The sequence below is a fragment of the Panulirus ornatus genome, chromosome 25 (genome assembly GCF_036320965.1).
Source record: "Panulirus ornatus isolate Po-2019 chromosome 25, ASM3632096v1, whole genome shotgun sequence".
Taxonomy (NCBI): Eukaryota; Metazoa; Arthropoda; class Malacostraca; order Decapoda; family Palinuridae; genus Panulirus; species Panulirus ornatus.
Window position 1 is genome coordinate 13,608,790 of NC_092248.1, and position 27,083 is coordinate 13,635,872.

General features: G+C 45.4%; 1 protein-coding gene across 1 annotated transcript in view; it reads left to right on the forward strand.

The window, feature by feature from the left end:
* The first annotated feature begins 396 nt into the window (after positions 1 to 396).
* The window catches only part of Gad1 (glutamate decarboxylase), a 151,568-nt gene continuing 124,881 nt past the window's right edge, over positions 397 to 27,083 (forward strand). Inside the window, exon 1 of the mRNA XM_071677657.1 lies at positions 397 to 684. Within this exon, the coding sequence (XP_071533758.1) occupies positions 495 to 684 (190 nt within the window). The 5' untranslated portion in view covers positions 397 to 494. The remainder of the gene's footprint in view (positions 685 to 27,083) is intronic.

The following is a 27,083-nucleotide window of genomic DNA, read 5'->3' on the forward strand; positions in this document are numbered from 1 at the left end:
CCACGCCCACCCCTACGATAATGCTCGCTGATTGGCCTTCCCAGCGGGGACAACTCGGCTTCGATTGGTTCTTCTGTAGTTAAATAACGTGGGAGCGTGATGTGATTGGCTGGGTTGTGGTCAGAGGGGTGAGCGTCCAGCAGGCGGCAAGATGGACGTCTGGTGGAGGGTGGTGGGGTGTCCTGCCGTGCGTCGTCCGTCCAGGGACGCACGACTCTCCGTCCTAAGCCAGATGATCCCTACCTCCGCTCACCTCACCTCGCGCTCCGACGCCCTCCGTCAGCTCCGTCTGCGAACCCGTCCGTCACGGTAACCCCCCCCCCCCCCTGTATCCGTCTACCCCTCTTGGCGAAAGTGCCTCGCGCAGGTCACCCCCTCCTCCTTCCCACCCACTTGGCGACTGCCCCCCACTAGAGGGGGGGAAAGCGGCCGCCCACGCAGGCCATCAGCGCCGCCCACCGTCCTCAGTTTAACCCAGCGGCTCCCTCACCACCATGGACAATCGCTCCAGCAGCTTCAGCATGTCGGCCACCGACTCTCCTGCCCTCTCTCCCTGCCACCGGCCCAGCTCCCCGGCCCTCTCTCCCTGCCACCGGCCCAGCTCCCCGGCCCTCTCTCCCTGCCACCGGCCCAAGGAAGACTACGACCGACCTCCCAAGGACATCGGCACGCTCTACTACACAGGTCAGTCAGCACTCCTCACACTTGCCTCCCCACACCTTACGTGGCTCCTCCATTTCCTTCCTTGTATACCCACATCTTCTCACTCCTAACCTACTGCCAAATGTATGTCTCTCTCAATGTTAGAATGATTTTCCACTGTTGAATTTGCTTTCATGCAGCTCAATTTCTTTCACACAGTACTCATTGCCCTTGCCTCCCCACCACAGCTACACTTCCCCCCACAACAACTGCACTTCCACCACCACAACTACACTTCCCTCACCACAACTACACTTCCCTCACCACAACTACACTTTCCCCACCACGACTACACTTTCCTCACCACAACTACACTTCCCTTACCACAACTACACTTCCCGCACACAACTACACTTCCCTCACCACAACTACATTTCTCCCCTACCACAGCTACACCCTCCCCACCACAACTACACTTCCCTAAAAAAACTACACTTCCCTCACCACAACCACACTTCCCCCACCACAACTACACTTCCCTCACCACAACTACACTTCCCTCACCACAACTACACTTCCGCCACCACAACTACGCTTCCCTCACCACTACTACACTTCCCTCACCACAACTACAGTTCCCCCACCACAACTACACTTACCCAACCACAACTACACTTCCCTCACCACAACTACTCTTCCCTCACCACAACTATAATTCCCTGGCCACAACTACTCTCACCACAACTACACTTCCCCCCCACCACAACTACACTCCCCCACCACAACTACACTTCCCTCATCACAACTACACTTCCCCCACCACAACTACACTTCTCTCACCATAACTACACTTCCCTCACCACAACTACACGTGCTCCACCACAACTACACTTCCCTCATCACAACTACACTTCCCTCATCACAACTACACTTCCCTAAAAAAACTACACTTCCCCACCACAGCTACACTTCCCTCACCACAACTACACTTTCCCCACCACAACTACACTTCCCCTACCACAACTACGCTTCCCCTACCACAACTACACTTCCCTTACCACAACTACACTTCGCAAGCACAGCTACACTTCCCTCACCACAGCTACACTTCCCCCACCACAACTACACTTCCTCCACCACAGCTACATTTCCCCCAACCACAGCTAAACTGCCCCACTACAACTACACGTGGCCTGGCACAGTTACACCCTCCATGTGAGAGTAACACCGCTACAGCCACGCAGGAACTTATCTCACTGTAACTGTCATTTTATGTAGTTATGGTTGTGTGGACTGTAGAGAGGTGGTAGGGTATGGTGGATCTGGTAGATGCATGGTAATGATGGATATGTTACAGGTATGGTACATCTGCTTCTCATATGGAGTGACAGTAGTTTATGGTAGTTACGGTACACGAATGGTAGCAACGGTGGATATGGTACATCTCTTACAATCAGTCATGTTATTGATGATAAGGTTTTGCAGTTCTACTTTTCGAACGGAGTTACGATAGGATATGGTAGTTCTGATAATGGTATGGTAGTGGTAGTAGGGTATGAAAGTTGTGGTAGATGTATGGTAATTACAGTAGATGTATGGTAATAATGGTGGATGAGTGGAAGAAACCATGGATATTATGACCCAGTCACAACTTAAATATAAACTGAAACCAGATGGTGCTGTATCAGACTCACCCATCTAGTGCAGAATGTCCTCACCACATCCTGCAGTGTCCTTTCCACAACCTGCAGTGTCCTCTCCACAACCTGCAGTGTCCTCACCACAACCTGCAGTGTCCTCTCCACAACCTGCAGTGTCCTCTCCACAACCTGCAGTGTCCTCTCCACAACCTGCAGTGTCCTCACCACAACCTGCAGTGTCCTCACCACAACCTGCAGTGTCCTCACCACAACCTGCAGTGTCCTCACCACAACCTGCAGTGTCCTCACCACAACCTGCAGTGTCCTCACCACAACCTGCAGTGTCCTCACCACAACCTGAAGAATGTCTTCATCACCAGAAGGAACTAATCAAATTTTGTCGTAGAGCAAATAATATATATATATATATATATATATATATATATATATATATATATATATATATATATATATATATATATATATATACACACACACACACACAGACGAAGACTAGCCCAACCCACCCATACACACATATATATTAATAAACGCCCACACGCGCACATATACATACCTATACATTTCAACGTATACATACATATACATACATAGACATATACATATATACACATGTATATATTCATACTTCCTGCCTTCATCCATTCCGTCACCACCCCGCCACACTTGAAATAACATCTCCCCCTCAAACCCACCCCCCAGCGAGGTAGCGCTAGAAAAAACAACAAAGGCCACATTCGTTCACACTTAGTCTCTAGCTGTCTTGTGTAATGCACCGAAACCACAGCTCCCTTTCCACATCCAGGCCCCACAAAACTTTCCATGGTTTACCCCAAACGCTTCACATGCCCTGATTCAATACAGTGACAGCACGTCGACCTCGGTATACCACATCGTTCCAATTCACTCTATTCCTTGCATATCTTTCACCCTCCTGTATGTGCAGGCCCCGATAGCTCAAAATCTTTTTCACTCCATCTTTCCACCTCCAATTTGGTCTCCCGTTTCTCTTCGTTCCCTCCACCTCTGACACATATATCCTCTTTGTCAATCTTTCCTCACTCATTCTCTCCATACGACCAAACCATTTCAAAACACCCTCTTCTGCTCTCTCAACCACACTCTTCTTATTACCACACATCTCTCTTACCCTTACATTACTTACTCGATCAAACCACCTCACGCCACATATTGTCCTCAAACATTTCATTTCCAACACATCCACTCTCCTCCATACAACCCTATCTATAGCCCATGCCACGCACCCATATAACATTGTTGGAACCACTCTTTCTTCAAACATACCCATTTTTGCTCTCCGAGATAACGTTCTCGCCTTCCACACATTCTTCAACGCTCCCAGAACCTTCGCCCCCTTCCTCACCCTGTGACTCACTTCCTCTTCCATGGTTCCATCCGCTGCTGAGTCCACTCCCAGATATCTAAAACACACCACTTCCTCCAGTATTTCTCCATTCAAACTTACCTCCAAATTAACTTGTCTCTTAACCCTACTGAACGTAATAAATTGCTCTTATTCACATCTACTCTCAGCTTTCTTCTTTCACACACTTTACCAAACTCAGTCACCAACCTCTGCAGTTTCTCACCCGAATCAGCCACCAGCGCTGTATCATCAGCGAACAACAACTGACTCTCTTCCCAAGCCCTCTCATCCACAACAGACTGCATACTTGCCACTCTTTCCAAAACTCTTGCATTCACCTCCTTAACCACCCCATCCATAAACAATTTAAACAAACATGGAGATATCACGCAAACCGACATTCACTGAGAACCAATCACTTTCCTCTCTTCCCACTCGTACACATGCCTTACATCCTTGGTGAAAACTTTTCACTGCTTCTAACAACTTACTTTCAACACCACATACTCTTAATAGCTTCCACAAAGCATCTCTATCAACCCTATCATATGCCTTCTCCAGACTCATAAATGCTACATACAAATCCATTTGCTTTTCTAAGTATTTCCCACATACATTCTTCAAAGCAAACACCTGATCCACACATCCTCTACCACTTCTGAAACCACACTGCTATTTCATGTGTGGCGGGGTGCGGCGGGAATGGATGAAGGCAGCAAGGGTGAATATGAACATGTGTATATACGTATATGTCTGTGTATGTATATGTATGTATACGGTGAAATGTATATGTATGTATATGTGCGTGTGTAAGCGTTTATGTACATACATGTGGGTGGGTTGGGACATTCCTCGTCTGTTTCCTTGCGCTACCTCGCCAATGTGGTTAAGTATGATAAATTGATAAAAATTATATATATATATATATATATATATATATATATATATATATATATATATATATATATATATATATATATATATATGTATATATATATATATATATATATATATTTACGAACCAGACACGTAACGATCACAGATGAACCTTGTAGATCACGAAAAATATTCAAAGCAGGAAAATTTGCTTAAACGCTTTCGTGTATTTCAACACATCTTCAGAAGGAAATGATAACAAATCACAGATGGAGGAAAATATACAGAGTACAGCCGGATTATGAATATCAAATTGATGGAAGAGCCATACATTTATTTTACCCTAATTTTTTCTTTAAACACTTGTATACAGAAATAAACGATCGTCATACATTATTTACAATTTCCACAAAGAACTTAAATGAAAAGGAAAAAAGAATTGAACACCGGAAACTAATTGTACCCCACACACACTTCCTACCCTCCACCACTAGTGCACTCAATGTCAACTTAATAGTGCTGTACATATATTAGATATGCGGGAAAATATAGAGACTAACCTACATGAGATTGACCATCGACACTGGCAAAGCCCAGCCCGGGCAGCCCCTACCTGCCTGCCGTCATGATGAGCCATGAACATGCGCACTGCCCGACGGCAAACACGTAGTACGCTTCATCATGCACAGTGGTGCAGGCAAATACGTAGTACACTTCATCATGCACAGTGGTGCAGGCAAATACGTAGTACGCTTCATCATGCACAGTGGTGCAGGCAAACACGTAGTACGCTTCATCATGCACAGTGGTGCAGGCAAACACGTAGTACACTTCATCATGCACAGTGGTGCAGGCAAAAAGTACATTTTATTCAAGAAATTATTACAACTGATCACATGTTTCATCCAGCTAATTAGTACAGTTGGTCACGATAAAAATCTATATATGTAAAATTTCGTAAATAGTTATATGAATAAATATATTTCGTTAATTTATTCTAATTCTTCTGAGTGCCAATGAAAACTCACTCAAGGGCCGGATTTGGCGAGAGGGCCAGCAATTGCCTAGCCCTGAAATCCAGGTAAGGCAATAATTAGCTATCATCTATGGAAAAGAAAATAGAGATTACAAGTACGGTGAGCCAGGCTCGGCTCAGCATAGGTTCGAATCCTGGCGTTGGATGGGGAATGGTCGCAGTACATTCAGTTGTTCAATCTCTTCTATCGGTGTTGGGCCCCGAAAATGAAGTCATCACCATCACCACTACCATCACCACCAACCTCACCGTCATCACCATCACTAGTATCACCATCAACACCACCATCACCATCACCACCACATCACCATCAACACCACCATCAGAACCAACATCACAGTTATCACCACCACCATCATCACTATCACCATTAACACTATTAGAATCCCCAGCGGAGCTGATCAAAAAGTGTTTATTGCATTAATCATTATTCAGCTCATGATCTTGTATACTGATTGTATTAATCATTATTCAGGGCATGGACTTGTATACTGATTGTATTAATCATTATTCAGGGCATGGACTTGTATATATATTGAGCCATACGTGGAGGCTTGTGTGTGAGGAGGGCTGGCTGGGGAGAATGATTGGTGGAGGGTGGGAGGGTAAAAGAGAGAAATAAGGAGAGGGGGTTCACTCTGAATAGCTCAGATTGATGTGGAGAGAGAGAGAGAGAGAGAGAGAGAGAGAGAGAGAGAGAGAGAGAGAGAGCATTGTTGATACATTTCACTTATACATCTCTCACTTATGAAAAATATGTTGCATGATTATAAAACTTTAATCAGAAGCATAATTTGTCTGGTTATCGCTGGTTGTTGTGGTGTGAGAATATCCCTTGTGCTGGTCATATGATAACAACATACAGAAGCGTTACCCCTCAGCCATTGTGAGGCCGGCCTGGCTTACCACAACAAAACACATGACACCTTGGCCACACACCGTGCACGACTGGTGTTATAGCAGTGAGGGAAGACGTGTTCCATGAAGGCTTGCCCGCGCCGTACGCAGTATTAGTTGGTGGGACGTGCGTGGACGTGCAGGAACACGTCCTTAGTACATCTCAAATCATCACCATAGTCGCTGGCTGCTCGCTCTTTGGTATTCCTGCTCAGGCCAGCAGCTTGGTCACTGCTCCCACATGTCTGATGTGAACACATGATACGCTTCTGTACACTCCGCCATGACAATACTGAAGCCGTTAGTAACACATAATTAAGGGAAGCACAAGCATGAAGCTTGAAAATAGCAATACTACAGACATACCCAAGGCCCGTACAACAGCAGTGATACGGAACACACCTGCTTCCCCCGGAACCAGGAATTATGGAACACACCTGCTTCCCCCGGAACCAGGAATTATGGAACACACCTGCTTCCCCCGGAACCAGGAATTATGGAACACACCTGCTTCCCCGGAACCAGGAATTATGGAACACACCTGCTTCCCCCGGAACCAGGAATTATGGAACACACCTGCTTCCCCCGGAACCAGGAATTATGGAACACACCTGCTTCCCCCGGAACCAGGAATTATGGAACACACCTGCTTCCCCTAGCAAGTTAACCTGAGCCAGAAAAGAACAAACAATTTTGGGTAAAACCCCAGCGAAACTTTACATAAGAAGACGTGTGAAGAACTCTGACTTGATTACTTTATAAACAAACAATAACACTTACTGTCTGACGGGTTTAAGTAAACATGCGGCCACACTCACCAGCCACACCCTCCACCTCACACACTAGCCACACCCTCCACCTCACACACTAGCCACACCCTCCACCTCACACAGTAGCCACACCCTCTACCTCACACACGAGCCACACCCTCCACCTCACACACTAGCCACACCCCCCACCTCACACACTAGCCACACCCTCCACCTCACACACTAGCCACACCCTCCACCTCACACACTAGCCACACCCTCCACCCAACAAACAAATGTATTGCATTAATTTCTCGTTACTGCTGGATGCACATTATATGAAGCATGTTGAGCATTTGTTGTCTATGAGGTGTGATCAAGACAAATGATTATCAACAAAGTTTTACATAATGATAAACACACAGATGATTCCCTGCGTGGTTAGGAAGGTATGCTGGTAAGGAATCGAGGTTTATGGATTGCAACAAACAAATGAAGATGGTGAAGCGATTGCTTACGCAATGAGCGATAGGTAGGACGACATAAATCAATAAGTATCAATAACCAAAACCTGAATGTCAGAAGCAAATGTTTTTCCTGTAAAGGATATCAGTTCCTCACCAGTAAATATGTTGTAACTCAATTTCACTTGTGAAAAATCACAGAGTTGACAACGTCATTACGTATCTCCTGCTGATTGGTTATGTTCAGATAAGATTGCTAACTGGGTTAGTCAACATCATGCGGTAACCAACAAGCAAAATATCCTGAACACCTTTTTTAGATGTTCATAACACATTTGCTTTTACGTTGGGGGTTCCAGTCACGAACAAAAGTCCACATCAAGGCCGGGCCTTAATTGAAATATAGCGAAAATTATGAAAGGGAAAAGGAACAAACTTGGAAAAGGATTTACGAATTTTGGAAGGAGTGAAAAACCTGCTTGTTAGGTCATAGTTACAGGGAAAGACATGAGAGGGTAGAGAGGTCCAAAGCTTCGACGTGTTGGGAAAGAAGTTGTCATAATGGCCCAACCTTGAGTTGCTGATGTGAGGCAGCAGCTTGCCGAGTGCTGCATGGTCTAACTAGCGATGGGGGCACACAAGCAGCCAGCTCTCGGGAGCAAAAACCAAAGTAATGCCAGGGTATAGAAGAGGAAAAGTGAACCAACATGGTGGCGCAAGGCAGGGGGGGTTTGGAAGTTAGCCTGGGACAGTTATAAGTCGGACCGCTTTCGACTCGTCTCTGTCAAGTAAGGACATAGATCTAGAACCACACGAAATGTGAGAGCAGTACTCCATACAAGGACGAATCAGTCCTTCATATAAACGAAGCAACTGTTCGTAGGAATAAAATTTCGGGATCTGAACAGGACTCCCAGTTTCTTAAAGGCAGAATAAGCTGTTTCCGTAAAATGGGGTTTCCAAGAAACAGTGGATGTTAAAGTACTGTCAAATAAGTTCATCGAGTCAAGAGGTGGAATTACAGAACCGTCAAAGGAGAGAGCAAAGTTGAGAGGAATTTTCGATAGAGAGAGATGGGTACAAACTGGGTCTTGGAGACATTAAATTTAACCAGATTTCGTCTCCACTCACATACCTGTCCAAGTCTTAGTTTATTAAGGAAGTTGTGTTGAAACGAGGTGCAGATCGAATGAAAGAAGAGGGAGCAGCATTGAAAGATGTGGAGGAATGCAGTGTTGAGCCGTCAAGGAATGAGTGCATTTGGATATTTGTGGAAGAGAAGAAAATCATTGATTAAACGAGAAAGAGTGTAGGGGACAGGACTGTACCTTGCAGGACATCACTGTTAATGGAGACAGGTGGGGGATGGGGAGCTGATCCATCATACACACTTTCGCTGTGTATATGAATCCTTCTAGGACCATACACACTCTCACTGTATATATGACCCTTGCTCGTACCATCCACATTGCCACTGTATATATTGCCCTTGCTAAGACCATACACACTACCAGTGTGCATTTAGCCCTTGTTAGAACCATACCAATGTATTTATGAATCTAGTTATATCCCCTTGAACTAGCTCATACAATGTGTACCATTTTTTTTTTTTTTTTTTTTTTTTTTTGTAATGTTAGTTGAAACAGCACGGCAACTGAATGCCCAGATCGAGGACATGTCATTAATGCTAAGTAAACACCCTTGCCTAAGTCAGGTTTATATCTTAACGACCAGCTACCAAGGAGAGGATGAACAACTAGGTGGACTGTGTTCGAACTGGGATGGAACCCAAGCGGCCAGTGATTGCGTCATGGTCAGGAATGCTACGCTACCGAGGTCCATGTATTTGTTTCTAGTATGACTAATGTTTATCGTGTCTCAGGTAACGATAAGCTGAGATATGACATCATCTTTATCATTATTACCGTTCTTCATTACGGCGGACGATTAGAGAGAGAGAGAGAGAGAGAGAGAGAGAGAGAGAGAGAGAGAGAGAGAGAGAGAGAGATGATGATGATGATGATGATGGTCTGGATGACTGATGAGACTGAAGGTTTTTGATTAAAGTCTCAATAATATGTAGGTGACGGAAGAACCACTGGAGCTATGTGGGTAGTGCTCCGTATGTGAGCAAGCTAAACCCCTGTACATAACAAAGAGCTGCTCACGTGAATGATCATTAAGGCATCTGTTCAGCTTTTGGGAAACGGAGTTAGTATTATATGGAGTATTCAGTCTCGGGTGGAGGACCTGGTTATTTGTTATATACCGTATGGTTCAACTGTGTGTGTTGAAAGTGAGGAAAGGGAAACGCGTGCAATTCAAATAGATATTTGGTGAAGGATTGCGTTTTAATATGACTGAGTATAACCAGGTTACTCCTTCCCCTTTCCGAGATGTTACACAGGTCTGAGGGGGATGTGTTCCGTGTGAAAAAGAGAACGAGTATTTGAGTGAGGAGAAGACAGTGAAGTGAAGTGGGTAAAGTGAAATTATTAGAGTAAGAATGAAGAGGGTTACAAGTTGAAGAAAGAAAACCATTTTTGCTGGATTCCTGGAAAGAGAGTAGGCGAGAGGAGAGAGGAGTGAAGCGGCGTCACATGCAGCATTATCTTCAACACTGCTTCATTACGAGACTTTCCTTTGGCTAAAAGTTCAGATATTGATATATGGCTGCCTTAGTTATCATAATCATGATGAATGCACTCACAATGTCTCACATTCTTAACGCATTACATTAGCTTTTTACTGGACAAATCTATGATATTTATACCATGAAGTTGTCTCAGATGATCCCGAATAAGGTTATACTTTCTCACTTGGATAACTTCATTTTTTTTTTTACAGGTACAGTGACGGTCCGGCACTCCAGGATACACTACGGTAATAGAGTTTCATATGGTTGATTGGTTAACATGAAATGAATATCTGAACTGTAATATTGAAGTTCTGATGTAGTTATGAAAGTAATTTATCCTATATTTGAGAAAGTTTGTTGATTACACACACACACACACACACACACACATCTATATATATATATATATGGAAAGATGGAGTGAAAAGGATTTTGTGTGATCGGGGCCTGAACATGCAGGAGGGTGAAAGGAGGGCAAGGAATAGAGTGAATTGGAGCGATGTGGTATACAGGGGTTGACGTGCTGTCAGTGGATTGAATCAAGGCATGTGAAGCGTCTGGGGTAAACCATGGAAGGCTGTGTAGGTATGTATATTTGCGTGTGTGGACGTGTGTATGTACATGTGTATGGGGGGGGTTGGGCCATTTCTTTCGTCTGTTTCCTTGCGCTACCTCGCAAACGCGGGAGACAGCGACAAAGTATAAAAAAAAAAAATATATATATATATATATAAGGGGAGTGGGGGAGGAATGGGATGTATTTAGGGAAGCAGTGATGGCTTTCGCAAAAGATGCTTGTGGCATGAGAAGCGTGGGAGATGGGTTGATTAAAAAGTGTTGTGAGTGGTGGGATGAAGAAGTAAGATTATTAGTGAAAGAGAAGAGAGAGGCATTTGGACGATTTTTGCAGGGAAAAAATGCAAATGAGTGGGAGATGTATAAAAGAAAGAGGCAGGAGGTCAAGAGAAAGGTGCAAGAGGTGAAAAAGAGGGCAAATGAGAGTTGGGGTGAGAGAGTATCATTACATTTTAGGGAGAATAAAAAGATGTTTTGGAAGGAGGTAAATAAAGTGCGTAGGATAAGGGAGCAAATGGGAACTTCAGTGAGGGGGGCTAATGGGGAGGTGATAACAAGTAGTGGTGATGTGAGAAGGAGATGGAGTGAGTATTTTGAAGGTTTGTTGAATGTGTTTGATGATAGAGTGGCAGATATAGGGTGTTTTGATCGAGGTGGTGTGCAAAGTGAGAGGGTTAGGGAAAATGATTTGGTAAACAGAGAAGAGGTAGTAAAAGCTTTGCGGAAGATGAAAGCCGGTAAGGCAGCAGGTTTGGATGGTATTGCAGTGGAATTTATTAAAAAAGGGGGTGACTGTATTGTTGACTGGTTGGTAAGGTTATTTAATGTATGTATGATTCATGGTGAGGTGCCTGAGGATTGGTGGAATGCTTGCACAGTGCCATTGTACAAAGGCAAAGGGGACAAGCGTGAGTGCTCAAATTACAGATGTATAAGTTTGGTGAGTATTCCTGGTAAATTATATGGGAGGGTATCGATTGAGAGGGTGAAGGCATGTACAGAGCATTAGATTGGGGAAGAGCAGTGTGGTTTCAGAAGTGGTAGAGGATGTGTGGATCAGGTGCTTGCTTTGAAGAATGTATGTGAGAAATACTTAGAAAAGCAAAGGGATTTGTATGTAGCATTTATGGATCTGGAGAAGGCATATGATAGAGTTGATAGAGATGCTCTGTGGAAGGTATTAAGAATATATGGTGTGGGAGGCAAGTTGTTAGAAGCAGTGAAAAGTTTTTTATCGAGGATGTAAGGCATGTGTACGTGTAGGAAGAGAGGGAAGTGATTGGTTCTCTGTGAATGTAGGTTTGCGGCAGGGGTGTGTGATGTCTCCATGGTTGTTTAATTTGTTTATGGATGGGGTTGTTAGGGAGGTGGATGCAAGAGTTTTGGAAAGAGGGGCAAGTATGAAGTCTGTTGGGGATGAGAGAGCTTGGGAAGTGAGTCAGTTGTTGTTCGCTGATGATGCAGCGCTGGTGGCTGATTCATGTGAGAAACTGCAGAAGCTGGTGACTGAGTTTGGTAAAGTGTGTGAAAGAAGAAAGTTAAGAGTAAATGTGAATAAGAGCAAGGTTATTAGGTACATTAGGGTTGAGGGTCAAGTCAAGTGGGAGGTATGTTTGAATGGAGAAAAACTGGAGGAAGTAAAGTGTTTTAGATGTCTGGGAGTGGATCTGACAGCGGAGGGAACCATGGAAGCGGGAGTGAATCATTGGGTGGGTGGGGGGGGGGGGGGGGGGGGGGGGGGGCGAAAATTCTGGGAGCCTTGAAGAATGTTTGGAAGTGGAGAACATTATCTCGGAAAGCAAAAATGGGTATGTTTGAAGGAATAGTGGTTGCAATAATGTTGTATGGTTGCGAGGTGTGGGCTATGGATAGAGTTGTGCGCAGGAGGGTGAATGTGCTGGAAATGAAATGTTTGAGGACAATATGTGGTGTGAGGTGGTTTGATCGAGTAAGCAATGTAAGGGTAAGAGAGATGCGTGGAAATAAAAAGTGTGGTTGAGAGAGCAGAAGAGGGTGTTTTGATATGGTTTGGTCACATGGAGAGAATGAGTGAGGAAAGATTGACCAAGAGGATATATGTGTCAGAGGTGGAGGGAACGAGGAGAAGTGGGAGACCAAATTGGAGGTGTAAAGATGGAGTGAAAAAGATTTTGAGTGATCGGGGCCTGAACATGCAGGAGGGTGAAAGGCGTGCAAGGAATAGAGTAAACTGGAACGATGTGATATACCAGGGTCGACGTGCTGTCAATGGATTAAACCAGGGCATATGAAGCGTCTGGGGTAAACCATGGAAAGTTGTGTGGGGCCTTGATGTGGAAAGGGAGCTGTGGTTTCGGTGCATTATTACATGACAGCTAGAGACTGAGTGTGAACGAATGGGGCCTTTGTTGTCTTTTCCTAGCGCTACTTCGCACACATGAGGGGGGAGGGGGTTGTTATTCCATGTGTGGCGAGATGGCGATGGGAATAAATAAAGGCAGACAGTATGAATTATGTACATGTGTATATATGTATATGTCTGTGTGTGTATATATATGTGTACATTGAGATGTATGGGTATGTATATTTGCGTGTGTGGACGTGTATGTATATACATGTGTATGTGGGTGGGTTGGGTCATTCTTTCGTCTGTTTCCTTGCGCTACTTCGCTAACGTGGGAGACAGCGACAAAGCAAAATAAACAAATATATATATATATATATATATATATATATATATATATATATATATATATATATATATATATATATATATATATATATTCATGAGTCCACGGGGGAAATGAAACACAAGTTCCCAAGTGCACTTTCGTGTAATAATCACATCATCAGGGGAGACACAAAAGAGAAATATAACAGTCAGTTATACATCGAAGAGACGAAGCTAGGACGCCATTTATCTATCTATTATACTTAATCGCTGTTTCCCGCGTCAGCGAGGTTGCGTCAGGAAACAGACGAAGGGCCAATCCACTCATATACACTTATACATACATAACTCTCATACATGCACATGTACATATACATATCAACATATAGACATATACATACACATACACAGACATGCTCATATAGACACGTACATATTCATAATTGCTTGTTTTCATCCATTCCTGACAAACGAAGGTACTTTAGATTCCCAGTTGCTGTATATGAAACAGTCACAGAAAGTCCTACGGAGTCCTTGGAAGACGCTGTAAGGTAAATATAACTGCAAAAGGTCATGGTAAACAAAATAGATCATGTGGGAGGCGCTCACACACCCGTGGGAAACGTTAGCCTTCCATGTATACAACAGCAGGATCACAAGAGCTCTTGGGTTTTATAGATCAAATTCTCTGAAGTAGCGGAGGTCTGCATCTAAACATTTCGGCCCTTCATGTTCTCATTAAATCAAATAGACTTTACAGCGTTAACACTTGTAGATAAGGTCTTAAAAAACCCCAATCCCACAGCCCAAACCTCACGTGTCCATCTTCTGACTGGTCGGCTAGGCTAACTTGCTGACAACTCACAGTTGTCATACTGACAGATCATCATAACAACATCTAGAGGAAGTGTTACATGGTATTGTGACTTACCTACATAACAACATCTAGAGGAAGTGTTACATGGTATTGTGACGTACCTACATAACAACATCTAGAGGAAGTGTTACATGGTATTGTGACGTACCTACATAACAACATCTACAGGAAGTGTTACATGGTATTGTGACGTACCTACATAATAACATCTAGAGGAAGTGTTATATGGTATTGTGACGTACCTACATAACAACATCTAGAGGAAGTGTTATATGGTATTGTGACGTACTTACATGCATGGGAGAGCCAGCAACAAGCCTTTTATAGGAATAAATAAAGTCTCTTAGGCAACAATAGAAATTTCTAGTCTTAACGACGAACTATAGAGACATTGAGATGGATTTTCCCAGGGACGTATGGGAGTAGAGATAGAACCCTGGGGCGGATATAACTCCCCAGGGATGTATGGGAGCAGAGATAGAAACATGGGGTGGATGGAACTCCCCAGAGACGTATGGGAGTAGAGATGGAAGCTTGGGGTAGGTGGAGGACGGGAAGGGACGCCACAAGGCCACTGTCACCTATCATCGGTTTAATTCAATTCAGGACGGTGCCACCGCCAGCAGAGGAGTGGCTGGTATTGACCGTCTCCGTCCGTCCCTCCCTCCCTCCCTGCTGGCACCGATGCCTGCTAGTGGCAAGGGTTGGTGGCCTCTACCCCCACCCACCTCCACCACCACCACCCGTCATCACCAACAACACCTAGAAAGCGGCACCGGGTTCGCCACAACAGACCTTCCAGTTAGGTTCTGGAGGATTTGGACACTGTTCTCTACTTGTGGTGCCTCCCTAAGACTAGGGTTCCTCCTTGAGACTGGGGTTACTCAATGAGGCAAGGGATCCTCCCTAGGGCTTGGGTTTCTTCCTGGGGCTAGGGTTCTTCCTTGAGGCTAGGGTTTCCCCTAAGGCTAAGGTTCCTCCCTCAGGCGAAAGATTGTGCCTGAGGCTAAAATAACGTAATGACTCACCTTCCGAGCACTCTTGACGCTGGTAACACTATTCCAACCTTGAGATGGTTCCTCCGTCCTTCCTCTTCCTCAGAGAATGACCTCACATCTCACACCCACGATGACCTCTACAAATATCCGCCTTGACCACTCATAGTGGCATCAGTCCTGTTCCAAAACACACTTCAGAGTTTATGTAATATGTAGTAATATGTATGTGTATCATGGTGATAACAAGATGTTCTGTTGATATATGATACATATGTATGTGCATCATGGTGATAACAAGATGTTCTGTTGATATATGATACATATGTATGTGTATCATGCTGATAACAAGATGTTCTGTTAATGTATAATACATTCTAAATATTGTATTACACAGATACTGTTACCTTATCTTGCTGTCAGCATGACTTACTATCATCCATTGTATCTCAGACTTCTCTTTTCCCCGTCCCTGACGGCTCCCACTAGGGCCCACTGTATACCCTACACTGGCCTTCACCTACCCCTACATATGTGCCCCTCACGCATATTCTCGCTGAAATACTTTGTCTATATTTCAAAACTTTAAAATCTAAATTGATTTCTGTTTGTTAATCAAGCCATCACCATTCAACAGATGGACAAATATTAACAGGCACATCCACCACCTAACAAAGGCTTGACCCACATGCTGGTGATGCACCAGCTGGCGATGCCATGAACCACATGCTGGTGATGCACCAGCTGGCGATACCATGAACCACACACATGCTAGGGATGCACCAGCTGGTGATGCCATGAACCACATGCTGGCGATGCGTCAGGTGGCGATGCCATGAACCACATGCTGGGGATGCACCAACTGGCGATGCCATGAACCACATGCTGGTGATGCACCAGCTGGCGATGCCATGAACCACACACATGCTAGGGATGCACCAGCTGGTGATGCCATGAACCACATGCTGGCGATGCGTCAGGTGGCGATGCCATGAACTACATGCTGGGGATGCACCAGCTGGCGATGCCATGAACAACATGCTGGGGATGCACCAGCTGGCGATGCCATGAACCACATGCTGGGGATGCACCAGCTGGCGATGCCATGAGCCACACACATGCTGGGATGCACCAGCTGGCAATGCCATGAACCACATGCTGGGATGCACCAGCTGGCGATGCCATGAGCCACACACATGCTGGGATGCACCAGCTGGCAATGCCATGAACCACATGCTGGGATGCACCAGCTGGCGATGCTATGAACCACATGGTCTAAGCTTCTGAATATGATTAACCTTTCTGTTTCCGTACATGAAACGATAGCACCTGCTTCTGCTACATGAAACATTACGTGTATTAATCATCCGAGAGAGAGAGAGAGAGAGAGAGAGAGAGAGAGAGAGAGAGAGAGAGAGAGAGAGAGAGAGAGAGAGACGCACTATCTGGTGTCATAACTCTCGCTAACACTACCGTAATGGTGCAGGAAAGGCCAATGAAGACTCTTGTCCATTATAAAAACAAACGTGTGTGTGCAGCGCCTCATCCAACAGCTCCTCCCTAAATCTGGCAATCACTGGAGCCGCCTGAGGAAGCAGGGTTGCCTGGGTAATAGTTAGGCTGGTAACCCACCAGCAGCTGTTTATCATGGCCGGCCATGACGGGGGCGTATCTTACCAACAAAAAGATGTGCCTTTTCCGGCTCTGTGTGAAGGGGCCATAGGGCTCGTTGGTTATCTCACAGAGCGCGCCTGCCTTTGTCCCTGGGCAACAATGTCGTCTATCACAGCTCTTTAGCCTCGGTTATAAACCTGTTTGACACGTGTGATTAAATTTGAGTCTTCTGGTTGGCGATGGGTGTGGTAGGGGATTGTGGAATAGGGAGGTCTTGGCTAGCGTTATGATGGGCGTTGTGTGAGGGGAGGTCTTAGCCTGGGCTATGGTGGCAATTGTGGGAGGGGAGATCTTCATGTGGTGGTCTAGGTTTTGCGCTGGCGGTCTCTATATATGTTCTAATGATGCCCTTCGGCCCAGTCGTTTCCACTACCTTCCCTCGTCGCTTCTTATGATCCGATGTACAGTTTTTAGTGTCTTCTACTCTGTCTCATCATCTCAGTCCAGAACATTTCTAGGTTGCGTCTGAATCAGAGGATCTCATGACCCATAGTCGGCAAGTTTCTTTCATCTCTCGTTTTCGTTTGTTCGCTTATGTTTTCTCATGATTTCCTCGAAGTCTTGCGAGTGGATCCCTTGATAATTCAGAAAATTTTTCTTGTTTTATTTCGTAAGTTTGTGTTACTCTGTGGAATAGAGTTATCTACTTCCGGCGTATCTTTTGTGTTGGGCTCCTGTTAAAGAATTTGGTTCCTGTCAAGTCGTAATCTACAGAAACTTTTAAAATCGTGATGAAGTCTTGTTACGGTCACAAAACATTTCATTTTTAGCTAATTTTGCGTTGCATTATCAGCTGTATGTTCCATCCTGCCTTCAGGGAAATTCTTATGGGCGTTATGATTCAATTGTTCGTATATGGAAGAGAGTCGGGGTCTAAGGAAACACAAGTGACAACATCAACAAAGTGTTTTCCTGGTTAATGTATACAGGTGACGTAGCCCAGGACTACCAGCTACTGCACCTGCAAACTTACGGAATGAAAGATGAAGCGGCTTGAACGAGGCACGTAGTGGCAAGAGGTGCCTGACAACCAGGTTTTCGTGGAACTTGTGTTGGAAGATGTGGAATGTGATGCGTCCTGACTAAGTGGTAGGTGTTGTTTGTGCTTCTGCTGCAGGAGCGCCCCGAAGTAGGCCTGGTCCTAGTTTCTGTAGTTTCGGTTGCTTCTCAAGACGGGCGGAAGCCAAGCCCATTAGAGTCCAGCCAATGAGAGTTTGTGGGAGATGAGACACTATAAAGACATATCAAGTGTAAGATGGATAATCGGGAGTAACATGGCGGACTTCCACTGACGGAGGAAGGCTCTATAAGTGTAATGGTAAGAGACATCAAAGTGCTGGTTAAGGATCTGCTTGACTAATCTCACTCTCGATGCTGTCCCGGTGCCAACTCAAGTTACTAAGGCGATTCTTGGACGATGTCCTCCGTGGGGACTGCTGATGTCGTTGCATGATGGGAAGCAGAAGCGGCACTTCCGTTATTAAGTCACAGGCGACCTGTTAGGATGGCACGCAGTAGCCATGACCTCACCTCTGGCTGAGGACTGTGTCATTCGTGTTCCTTTAGGAAAAGTATGTCTGTTGCGACGGTCTTTGACTGATGTCGCCAACCGATGATGCTACCTAACCCTCCCTCACCCCACTTTTTTTTTTTTTTCCCCAAAAATGAACACTTGGGCGACGTTGAGGCAGGAGTCCCATCGGAAAGGTGGCCGTCGTCAGTCTCGAAGATCCATTTATATAGACGAGGAAGCGCGGGAAACTCCCGTCTCCACAACGAAATTGAAGACCAGATGCTGAAGTGCCATCACTGTGATGCCAGGGAGGCAGATGGTAGGTTGATCTTGCAAGAGAAGAGGCACAGCAGAGTTCCTGTTGGTAGGAACTGCCTTAACGAAATCCTGCGGGGCCCTTATCGGCAGAGGGAGACAGAATCACTCGGGAGCTGCAAGCTAGACCTTGCAAAGATGAAAGGGTAGTAAGGGATGCCGCTGGGTATTAAGAAAGCAAGCGTCTACAAAGGTTAACAGTCAACACTGCTTTGAACATTTCTGAATGTTTCAGTCAGCGCAAGGGTCACTAGTTTAGCGGTGGTCCTGTGGTTGTTATTTATGATTGGTGATGGGACTGAGAGGAGGAAACAACAACAGTGCTTTATTCGGTAATGTAAGGAGGTGTCGTATCCTAGGTGAGGGGCTCATGGAGGTGCAAGCAAGGTTGTTAAGAAGGAAGTGGGTGGAATGAAATGAGTACAGACAAGTGTCTAGCAATACGGACAAGGTGTAGGAGTCGGGGGGGGGGGGGGGGGGGGGGGGGTACTGCATGATTTCTAAGTCTTCATGGAGCTTCTGACGGAGAGAGATGTCGCGTTTGCCATAATCCAGTGAGTGACGTTTGCTGTTGTTACTTGTGCTGCAAGCGCACCGCGAGCATGACCGTAATTCTCGTAGTTTTGGCTGCTTTGCGAGACGAGCGGGAGAAAGTCCCATCCGAGTCCTGCCTCACGGGAAATGAGGCATCACAGAGACACCAAACAGAAGGTGGAAAATCAGAAGTCACACAGCTGACTTATACTGATCGAGGAGTTACAACTGTCAGTGATGTGGGCAAGACGACAAAACGCTAGTTAGCGAGCGACACTGTGTAATGAAGGCAGGAAGTAGTCCTACCCTCGCTGCCACCCACATGTATGAGGAGGACAACTCAGGTCATGAGGAGGATCCTTCTGTGAAGATGTCTCTAATGCGAACTGTAGGCATCACTTATTGGTGGAAACAAGAAACAGGCGAGGTTTCCGTCTTCAAGGTCTAGTATCGCAAGGTCTGACGTCACTTCTTAGGCTGGTGGAGTGTGTGACCCCTGTTCACTAAGGAGAGGTCAGGTCAGTTGCATAATGCGATGACTAGAGAGGCCAGGTGTAGCGGCCTCTCACACACACGTTACCACCCAACGTCAGTACGTGTCTCTTCCTGTCTACCTGTACCACAGCAGAACCTTCCTGGACGCGGCAGCTCTATCTTTTGTTTCATGAATCATATTTCATATTTTCATTCCCTTTTTTCTTCCTTGACAAAGTACGCATCACAGCAAACCATTGATTCACCACAAAAATACAAAAAAGTATCTAATTGATAAAAAGAAAATTTGACCAAATACTCTTTGTTGGCCGAGTCTAAAACAATATATGATATCAATAATTCCATTAATGAAAAATAAATCAAATTTGCATATGCTGCCACCAGTCAGTTGCCAGTACTCTCTAGATAAAGCAACACACACCAACTCTTATGTAATGACGCTTTTTTTACCTTTACTGTTGGTGAATACACACACTCACACACACACGCATACACGTACATATATATATATATATATATATATATATATATATATATATATATATTTTTTTTTTTTTTTTTTTTTATACTTTGTCGCTGTCTCCCGCGTTTGCGAGGTAGCGCAAGGAAACAGACGAAAGAAATGGCCCAACCCCCCCCCCCCCATACACATGTACATACACACGTCCACACACGCAAATATACATACCTACACAGCTTTCCATGGTTTACCCCAGACGCTTCACATGCCTTGATTCAATCCACTGACAGCACGTCAACCCCTGTATACCACATGGCTCCAATTCACTCTATTCCTTGCCCTCCTTTCACCCTCCTGCATGTTCAGGCCCCGATCACACAAAATCTTTTTCACTCCATCTTTCCACCTCCAATTTGGTCTCCCTCTTCTCCTCGTTCCCTCCACCTCCGACACATATATCCTCTTGGTCAATCTTTCCTCACTCATTCTCTCCATGTGCCCAAACCATTTCAAAACACCCTCTTCTGCTCTCTCAACCACGCTCTTTTTATTTCCACACATCTCTCTTACCCTTACGTTACTTACTCGATCAAACAACCTCACACCACACATTGTCCTCAAACATCTCATTTCCAGCACATCCATCCTCCTGCGCACAACTCTATCCATAGTCCACGCCTCGCAACCATACACCATTGTTGGAACCACTATTCCTTCAAACATACCCATTTTTGCTTTCCGAGATAATGTTCTCGACTTCCACACATTCTTCAAGGCTCCCAGAATTTTCGCCCCCTCCCCCACCCTATGATCCACTTCCGCTTCCATGGTTCCATCCGCTGCCAGATCCACTCCCAGATATCTAAAACACTTCACTTCCTCCAGTTTTTCTCCATTCAAACTCACCTCCCAATTGAATTGACCCTCAACCCTACTGTACCTAATAACCTTGCTCTTATTCACATTTACTCTTAACTTTCTTCTTTCACACACTTTACCAAACTCAGTCACCAGCTTCTGCAGTTTCTCACATGAATCAGCCACCAGCGCTGTATCATCAGCGAACAACAACTTCCCAAGCTCTCTCATCCCCAACAGACTTCATACTTGCCCCTCTTTCCAAAACTCTTGCATTCACCTCCCTAACAACATAATATATATATATATATATATATATATATATATATATATATATATATATATATATATATATATATATATATATGTATAATACTTAATAGCCGTCTCCCGCGTTAGCGAGGTAGCCCAAGGAAACAGACGAAAGAATGGCCCAACTCACACAAGCACATAAACATACCTATACATTTCAACGTATACATATATATATATATATATATATATATATATATATATATATATATATATATATATATATATATATATATATACATACACAGGCATATACATATATACACATGTACATATTCACACATGCTGCCTTCATCCATTCCATATAACATATAACCATATAACACTGTTGGAAGCACTACTCCTTAAAACATACCCATTTTTGTTCTCGCTTTCCATACATTCTTCAACACTCCCAGAACCTTCGCCCCCTCCCCCACCCTGTGACTCACTTCCGCTTTCATGGTTCCACTCCCAGATATCTAAAACACTTCACTTCCTCTAGTTTTTCTCCATTGAAACTTACATCAACCCTACTGAACCTAATAACCTTGCTCTTATTCACATTTACTCTCAGCTTTCTTCTTTCACACACTACCAAACTCAGTCACCAGCTTCTGCAGTTTCTCACCCGAATCAGCCACCAGCGCTGTATCATCAGCGAACAACAACTGACTCACTTTCCAAGCTCTCTCATCCCCAACAGACTGCATACTTGCCCCTCTCTCCAAAACTCTTGCATTCACCTCCATAATCACCCCATTCATAAACAGATTAAACAACCATGGAGACATCACGCACCCCTGCCGCAAACCAACATTCACTGGGAGCCAATCACTTTACTCTCTTCCTATTCGTACATATGCCTTACATCCTTGGTAAAATTTTTCATTGCTTCTAGCAACTTACCTCCCACACCATATACTCTTAATAGCTTCCACAAAGCATCTCTATCAACTCTATCATATGCCTTTTCCAGATCCATAAATGCTACATACAAATCCATCTGTTTTTTTAAGTATTTCTCACATACATTTTTCAAAGCAAACACCTGAGCCACACATCCTCTACCACTTCTGAAACCACACTGCTCTTCCCCAATCTGATGCTCTGTACATGCCTTCACCCTCTCAATCAATACCCTTCCATATAATTTACCCAGGAATACTCACTCAACAAACTTATACCTCTGTAATTTGAATATTTATCTTTATCCCCTTTGCCTTTGTACAATGGCACTATGCATGCATTCTGCCAATCCTCAGGCACTTCACCATGAACCATACATACACTGAATATCCTTACCAACCGATCAACAACACAGTCACCCCTTTTTTTGATAAATTCCAGTGAAATACCAACCAAACTCGCAGTCTTACCAGCTTTCATCTTCCGCAAAGCTTTCACCTCCTCTTCTCTGTTTACCAAACCATTCTCCCTGACCCTCTCACTTCTCAGGGGTGTTAACGGGATACGCCTGCCAAAGATTACTCCGTGTATGAAAAGTTGTATTTAATGAGGCTTTATCACTGGGAGTAGAGTCTCGCCACAAAACCTCTTACTCTAAAGGAGTCTACACTTCCCTGCTACTGAAAGCAGTGCAACCTCGGACTGCAGGAGCCTTTAAGAAGAGGTCCTGAGGAATCTTCTTTTTCCTAATCTTATCCTGTCACTAACCTTCTTTTTCCTTATTTTATCCTGTCAATAATCTTCCTCTGGATCATCCTCTCTGTAACAAGACCTCTGGAACACAAACCCTGGAACATCTTCCTGGACTCCCTCCCACCTCCCTGGAAGGCCACTATCGCCTCCCACTTCACAATATTGCGACCATTCATCAGCCCTCACCACCACCCATCCCTTTTCCCCTCCCCTCCTCTCCCCTCCCTTCCTCTTCCCTCCTTTCCCGTCGCCTCTCCTACTCTTGCCCCTCCACCACCCTGCCATTAGGCCGCCTTTCCCCTGCTCTCCCAGCCTCCGACTTACGCCTGTTTCACCCACGCGCCCCTCCAACCCGCAGCTCTTATCGCTGGGAATATTAATAGGAAATTCTCTAAAGAGTAGACGTGTGTGTGTGACGGGTCGAGGACACATCATCAGAATGTTTATGTCGTAAGCTGACGACACACCGCGGCTGACGGTACCACATGGTGTGTCGAGAACCTTCGGTGTCGTGAGCTAACGGCACGGCACACTGCTACTGATACTTCCATATAGTGTGTGGAGTATCTTGGGTGTCGTAAGCTGACGACATACCACAGCTACGCTATCGTCTATTGTATCGAAGATCGAACGGAAGCCTTGCAAGACAAAGAGAACTTGAGAGCATATTGACACAACACTTACTACGTCACTGGAACGTCCAACACCACAGTTTAAGATTGTTTTGATGTCACAACAACGGTGGTTTTGACGTGTCATAATAATGGTTCCAAGGGTACAGTTAGGCAGAATGGTGAACACTCCAGCAGCCTCACTAATCTGCAAGTATTGGAGTGGGTAAGTACTGGGGTAGGTAAATCTGCAAGTATTGGAGTGGGTAAGTACTGGGGTAGGTAAATCTGCAAGTATTGGAGTGGGTAAGTACTGGGGTAGGTAAGTACTAGGGTAGATAAATACTAGGGTAGGTAAGCACTAGGGTAGGTAAATACTAGGGTAGGTAAGGACTAGGGTAGGTAAGTACTAGAGTAGGTAAGTACTGGGGTAGGCAAGTACTAGGGTAGGTAAGTACCGGGGTCGGTAAGTACTAGGGTACGTAAGTACTAGTGTAGCTAAGTACTAGGTGAGTTAAGTACTTGGGTAGGTAAGTACTGGGGTAGGTAAGTGCTGGGGTTGGTAAGTACTGGGGTAGGTAAGTGCTGGGGTAGGTAAGTACTAGTGTAGTTAAGTACTAGGTGAGGTAAGTACTTGGGTAGGTAAGTGCTGGGGTAGGTAAGTACTTGGGTAGGTAAGTGCTGGGGTAGGTAAGTGCTGGGGTAGGTAAGTGCTGGGGTAGTTAAGTGCTGGGGTAGGTAAGTACTTGGGTAGGTAAGTGCTGGGGTAGGTAAGTGCTGGGGTAGGTAAGTGCTGGGGTAGTTAAGTGCTGGGGTAGTTAAGTGCTGGGGTAGGTAAGTACTGGGGTAGGTAAGTGCTGGGGAAGGTAAGTACTGGGGTAGGTAAGTACTGGGGTAGGTAAGTACTGGGGTAGGTAAGTACTGGGGTAGGTAAGTGCTGGGGTAGGTAAGTACTGGGGTAGGTAAGTACTGGGGTAGGTAAGTGCTGGGGTAGGTAAGTACTGCGGTAGGTAAGTGCTGGGGTAGGTAAGTGCTGGGGTAGGTAAGTGCTGGGGTAGGTAAGTACTGGGGTAGGTAAGTGCTGGGGTAGGTAAGTGCTGGGGTAGGTAAGTACTGGGGTCGGTAAGTACTGGGGTAGGTAAGTGCTGGGGTAGGTAAGTGCTGGGGTAGGTAAGTGCTGGGGTAGGTAAGTGCTGGGGTAGATAAGTGCTGGGGTAGGTAAGTGCTGGGGTAGATAAGTGCTGGGGTAGGTAAGTGCTGGGGTAGGTAAGTGCTGGGGTAGGTAAGTGCTGGGGTAGGTAAGTGCTGGGGTAGGTAAGTGCTGGGGTAGGTAAGTACTGGGGTAGGTAAGTGCTGGGTAGGTAAGTGCTGGGGTAGGTAAGTGCTGGGTAGGTAAGTGCTGGGTAGGTAAGTACTGGGGTAGGTAAGTGCTGGGGTAGGTAAGTGCTGGGGTAGGTAAGTGCTGGGGTAGGTAAGTGCTGGGGTAGATAAGTGCTGGGGTAGGTAAGTGCTGGGGTAGATAAGTGCTGGGTAGGTAAGTGCTGGGGTAGGTAAGTGCTGGGGTATGTAAGTGCTGGGGTAGGTAAGTGCTGGGGTAGGTAAGTGCTGGGGTAGGTAAGTGCTGGGGTAGGTAAGTGCTGGGGTAGGTAAGTGCTGGGGTAGGTAAGTGCTGGGGTAGGTAAGTACTGGGGTAGGTAAGTGCTGGGGTAGGTAAGTGCTGGGGTAGGTAAGTGCTGGGGTAGGTAAGTGCTGGGGTAGATAAGTGCTGGGGTAGGTAAGTGCTGGGGTAGGTAAGTGCTGGGGTAGGTAAGTGCTGGGGTAGGTAAGTGCTGGGGTAGGTAAGTGCTGGGTAGGTAAGTGCTGGGGTAGGTAAGTGCTGGGGTAGGTAAGTGCTGGGGTAGGTAAGTGCTGGGGTAGGTAAGTGCTGGGGTAGGTAAGTGCTGGGGTAGGTAAGTGCTGGGGTAGGTGCCAGGGATATATAAAGATCTTCGCAGAAGTTGATATAGTGATGCAAATGACAGTGGTGAGGTAAACATGGTTTAATTTCATGATTCTGTGAAATACAAGTCAATAAGAGACTATGAGAAGCATTCTTTTACGTAGTCTCTTTGTGAAATATTGGAACCTCCATAATTGTTGTGTAGGGGACATTGCATAGCACTGAGGTTGGCTGCCCAAGGTAAATATCGAATTGTTTTGATTAATGAAGTGAAAGATGCTGTCAAGCCCCAGGCAAGTACTGGAACCACGTGGATATCATAACGTGAATCACTTGGGAAAATTCACCAAAGATTGGAATTTCAAAGAATTATCTACTTATAAAGGGTGAAGTGTTCCAAAATTTCATCGAAATAAGAATTGGTATGAGGAATGTTGGAGTGAGCATGACCCTGTGAAAACGAGTGTATGGAGAACGTTTCCTAAATGAACATACACAAATCTGGCAGAGTAATGGAACAAAGAACATATGTTTCTAAAACAAGAATGTCAGCGGACGATCCTCAGAACTGACCGACCACAGAGGATAAGCCCAAATGGACGGCGAAATGGTTGGCAGGGATTAACAATAAAAGACTTCGGACAGAAACAAACTAATCCTTCCTCTCCCTCTCGTATTAGCACTGCGGGAAACGAAGATATGAGAGAAAAGGCGGGAAAATGTGGGATATTTGGGGAGCTGCGGAGGGCAACATAGCACAAAGTTGCGTCTAATTAAATAGGAATCTGTTTGATATTGTTGTGGGTGGGGGGGGGGGGGCTGAGGGAATAACTGGGGTGGGGGATGGCTGGGGTGTGGGGATGGCTGGGGTGTGGGGATGGCTGGGGAGCGGGGAGAAGGGGGATGGCTGGGGAGCGGGGAGAAGGGAGTATGCAGAAGAACATAAGCTAAATGTGACAAGAGACGGAAAGATTATGTTACAACAACATTATTGATAATGAACTTGGAGGACATCAGGAAGGTGGAGGGTACAGTGGGTGGGTGGGTGGGTGGGTGGGTGGGTGGGGAGGCAGGTGGGTGGGTGGGTGGGTGGGTTGACGGGTGGGTGGGTGGGTGGACGCAGATAGCAAGATTATACACGAACATGGCCATGAGGGTTGCCACATGTACCAACTCCACCCAGGTCATCCTTTGGCAACTCTGCTTCTGCCTTGGACTACGGCAATTTGAATCTGGACCATGGCAACTCCACCCTGCAATATGCTTACTCCACTATGGAACAT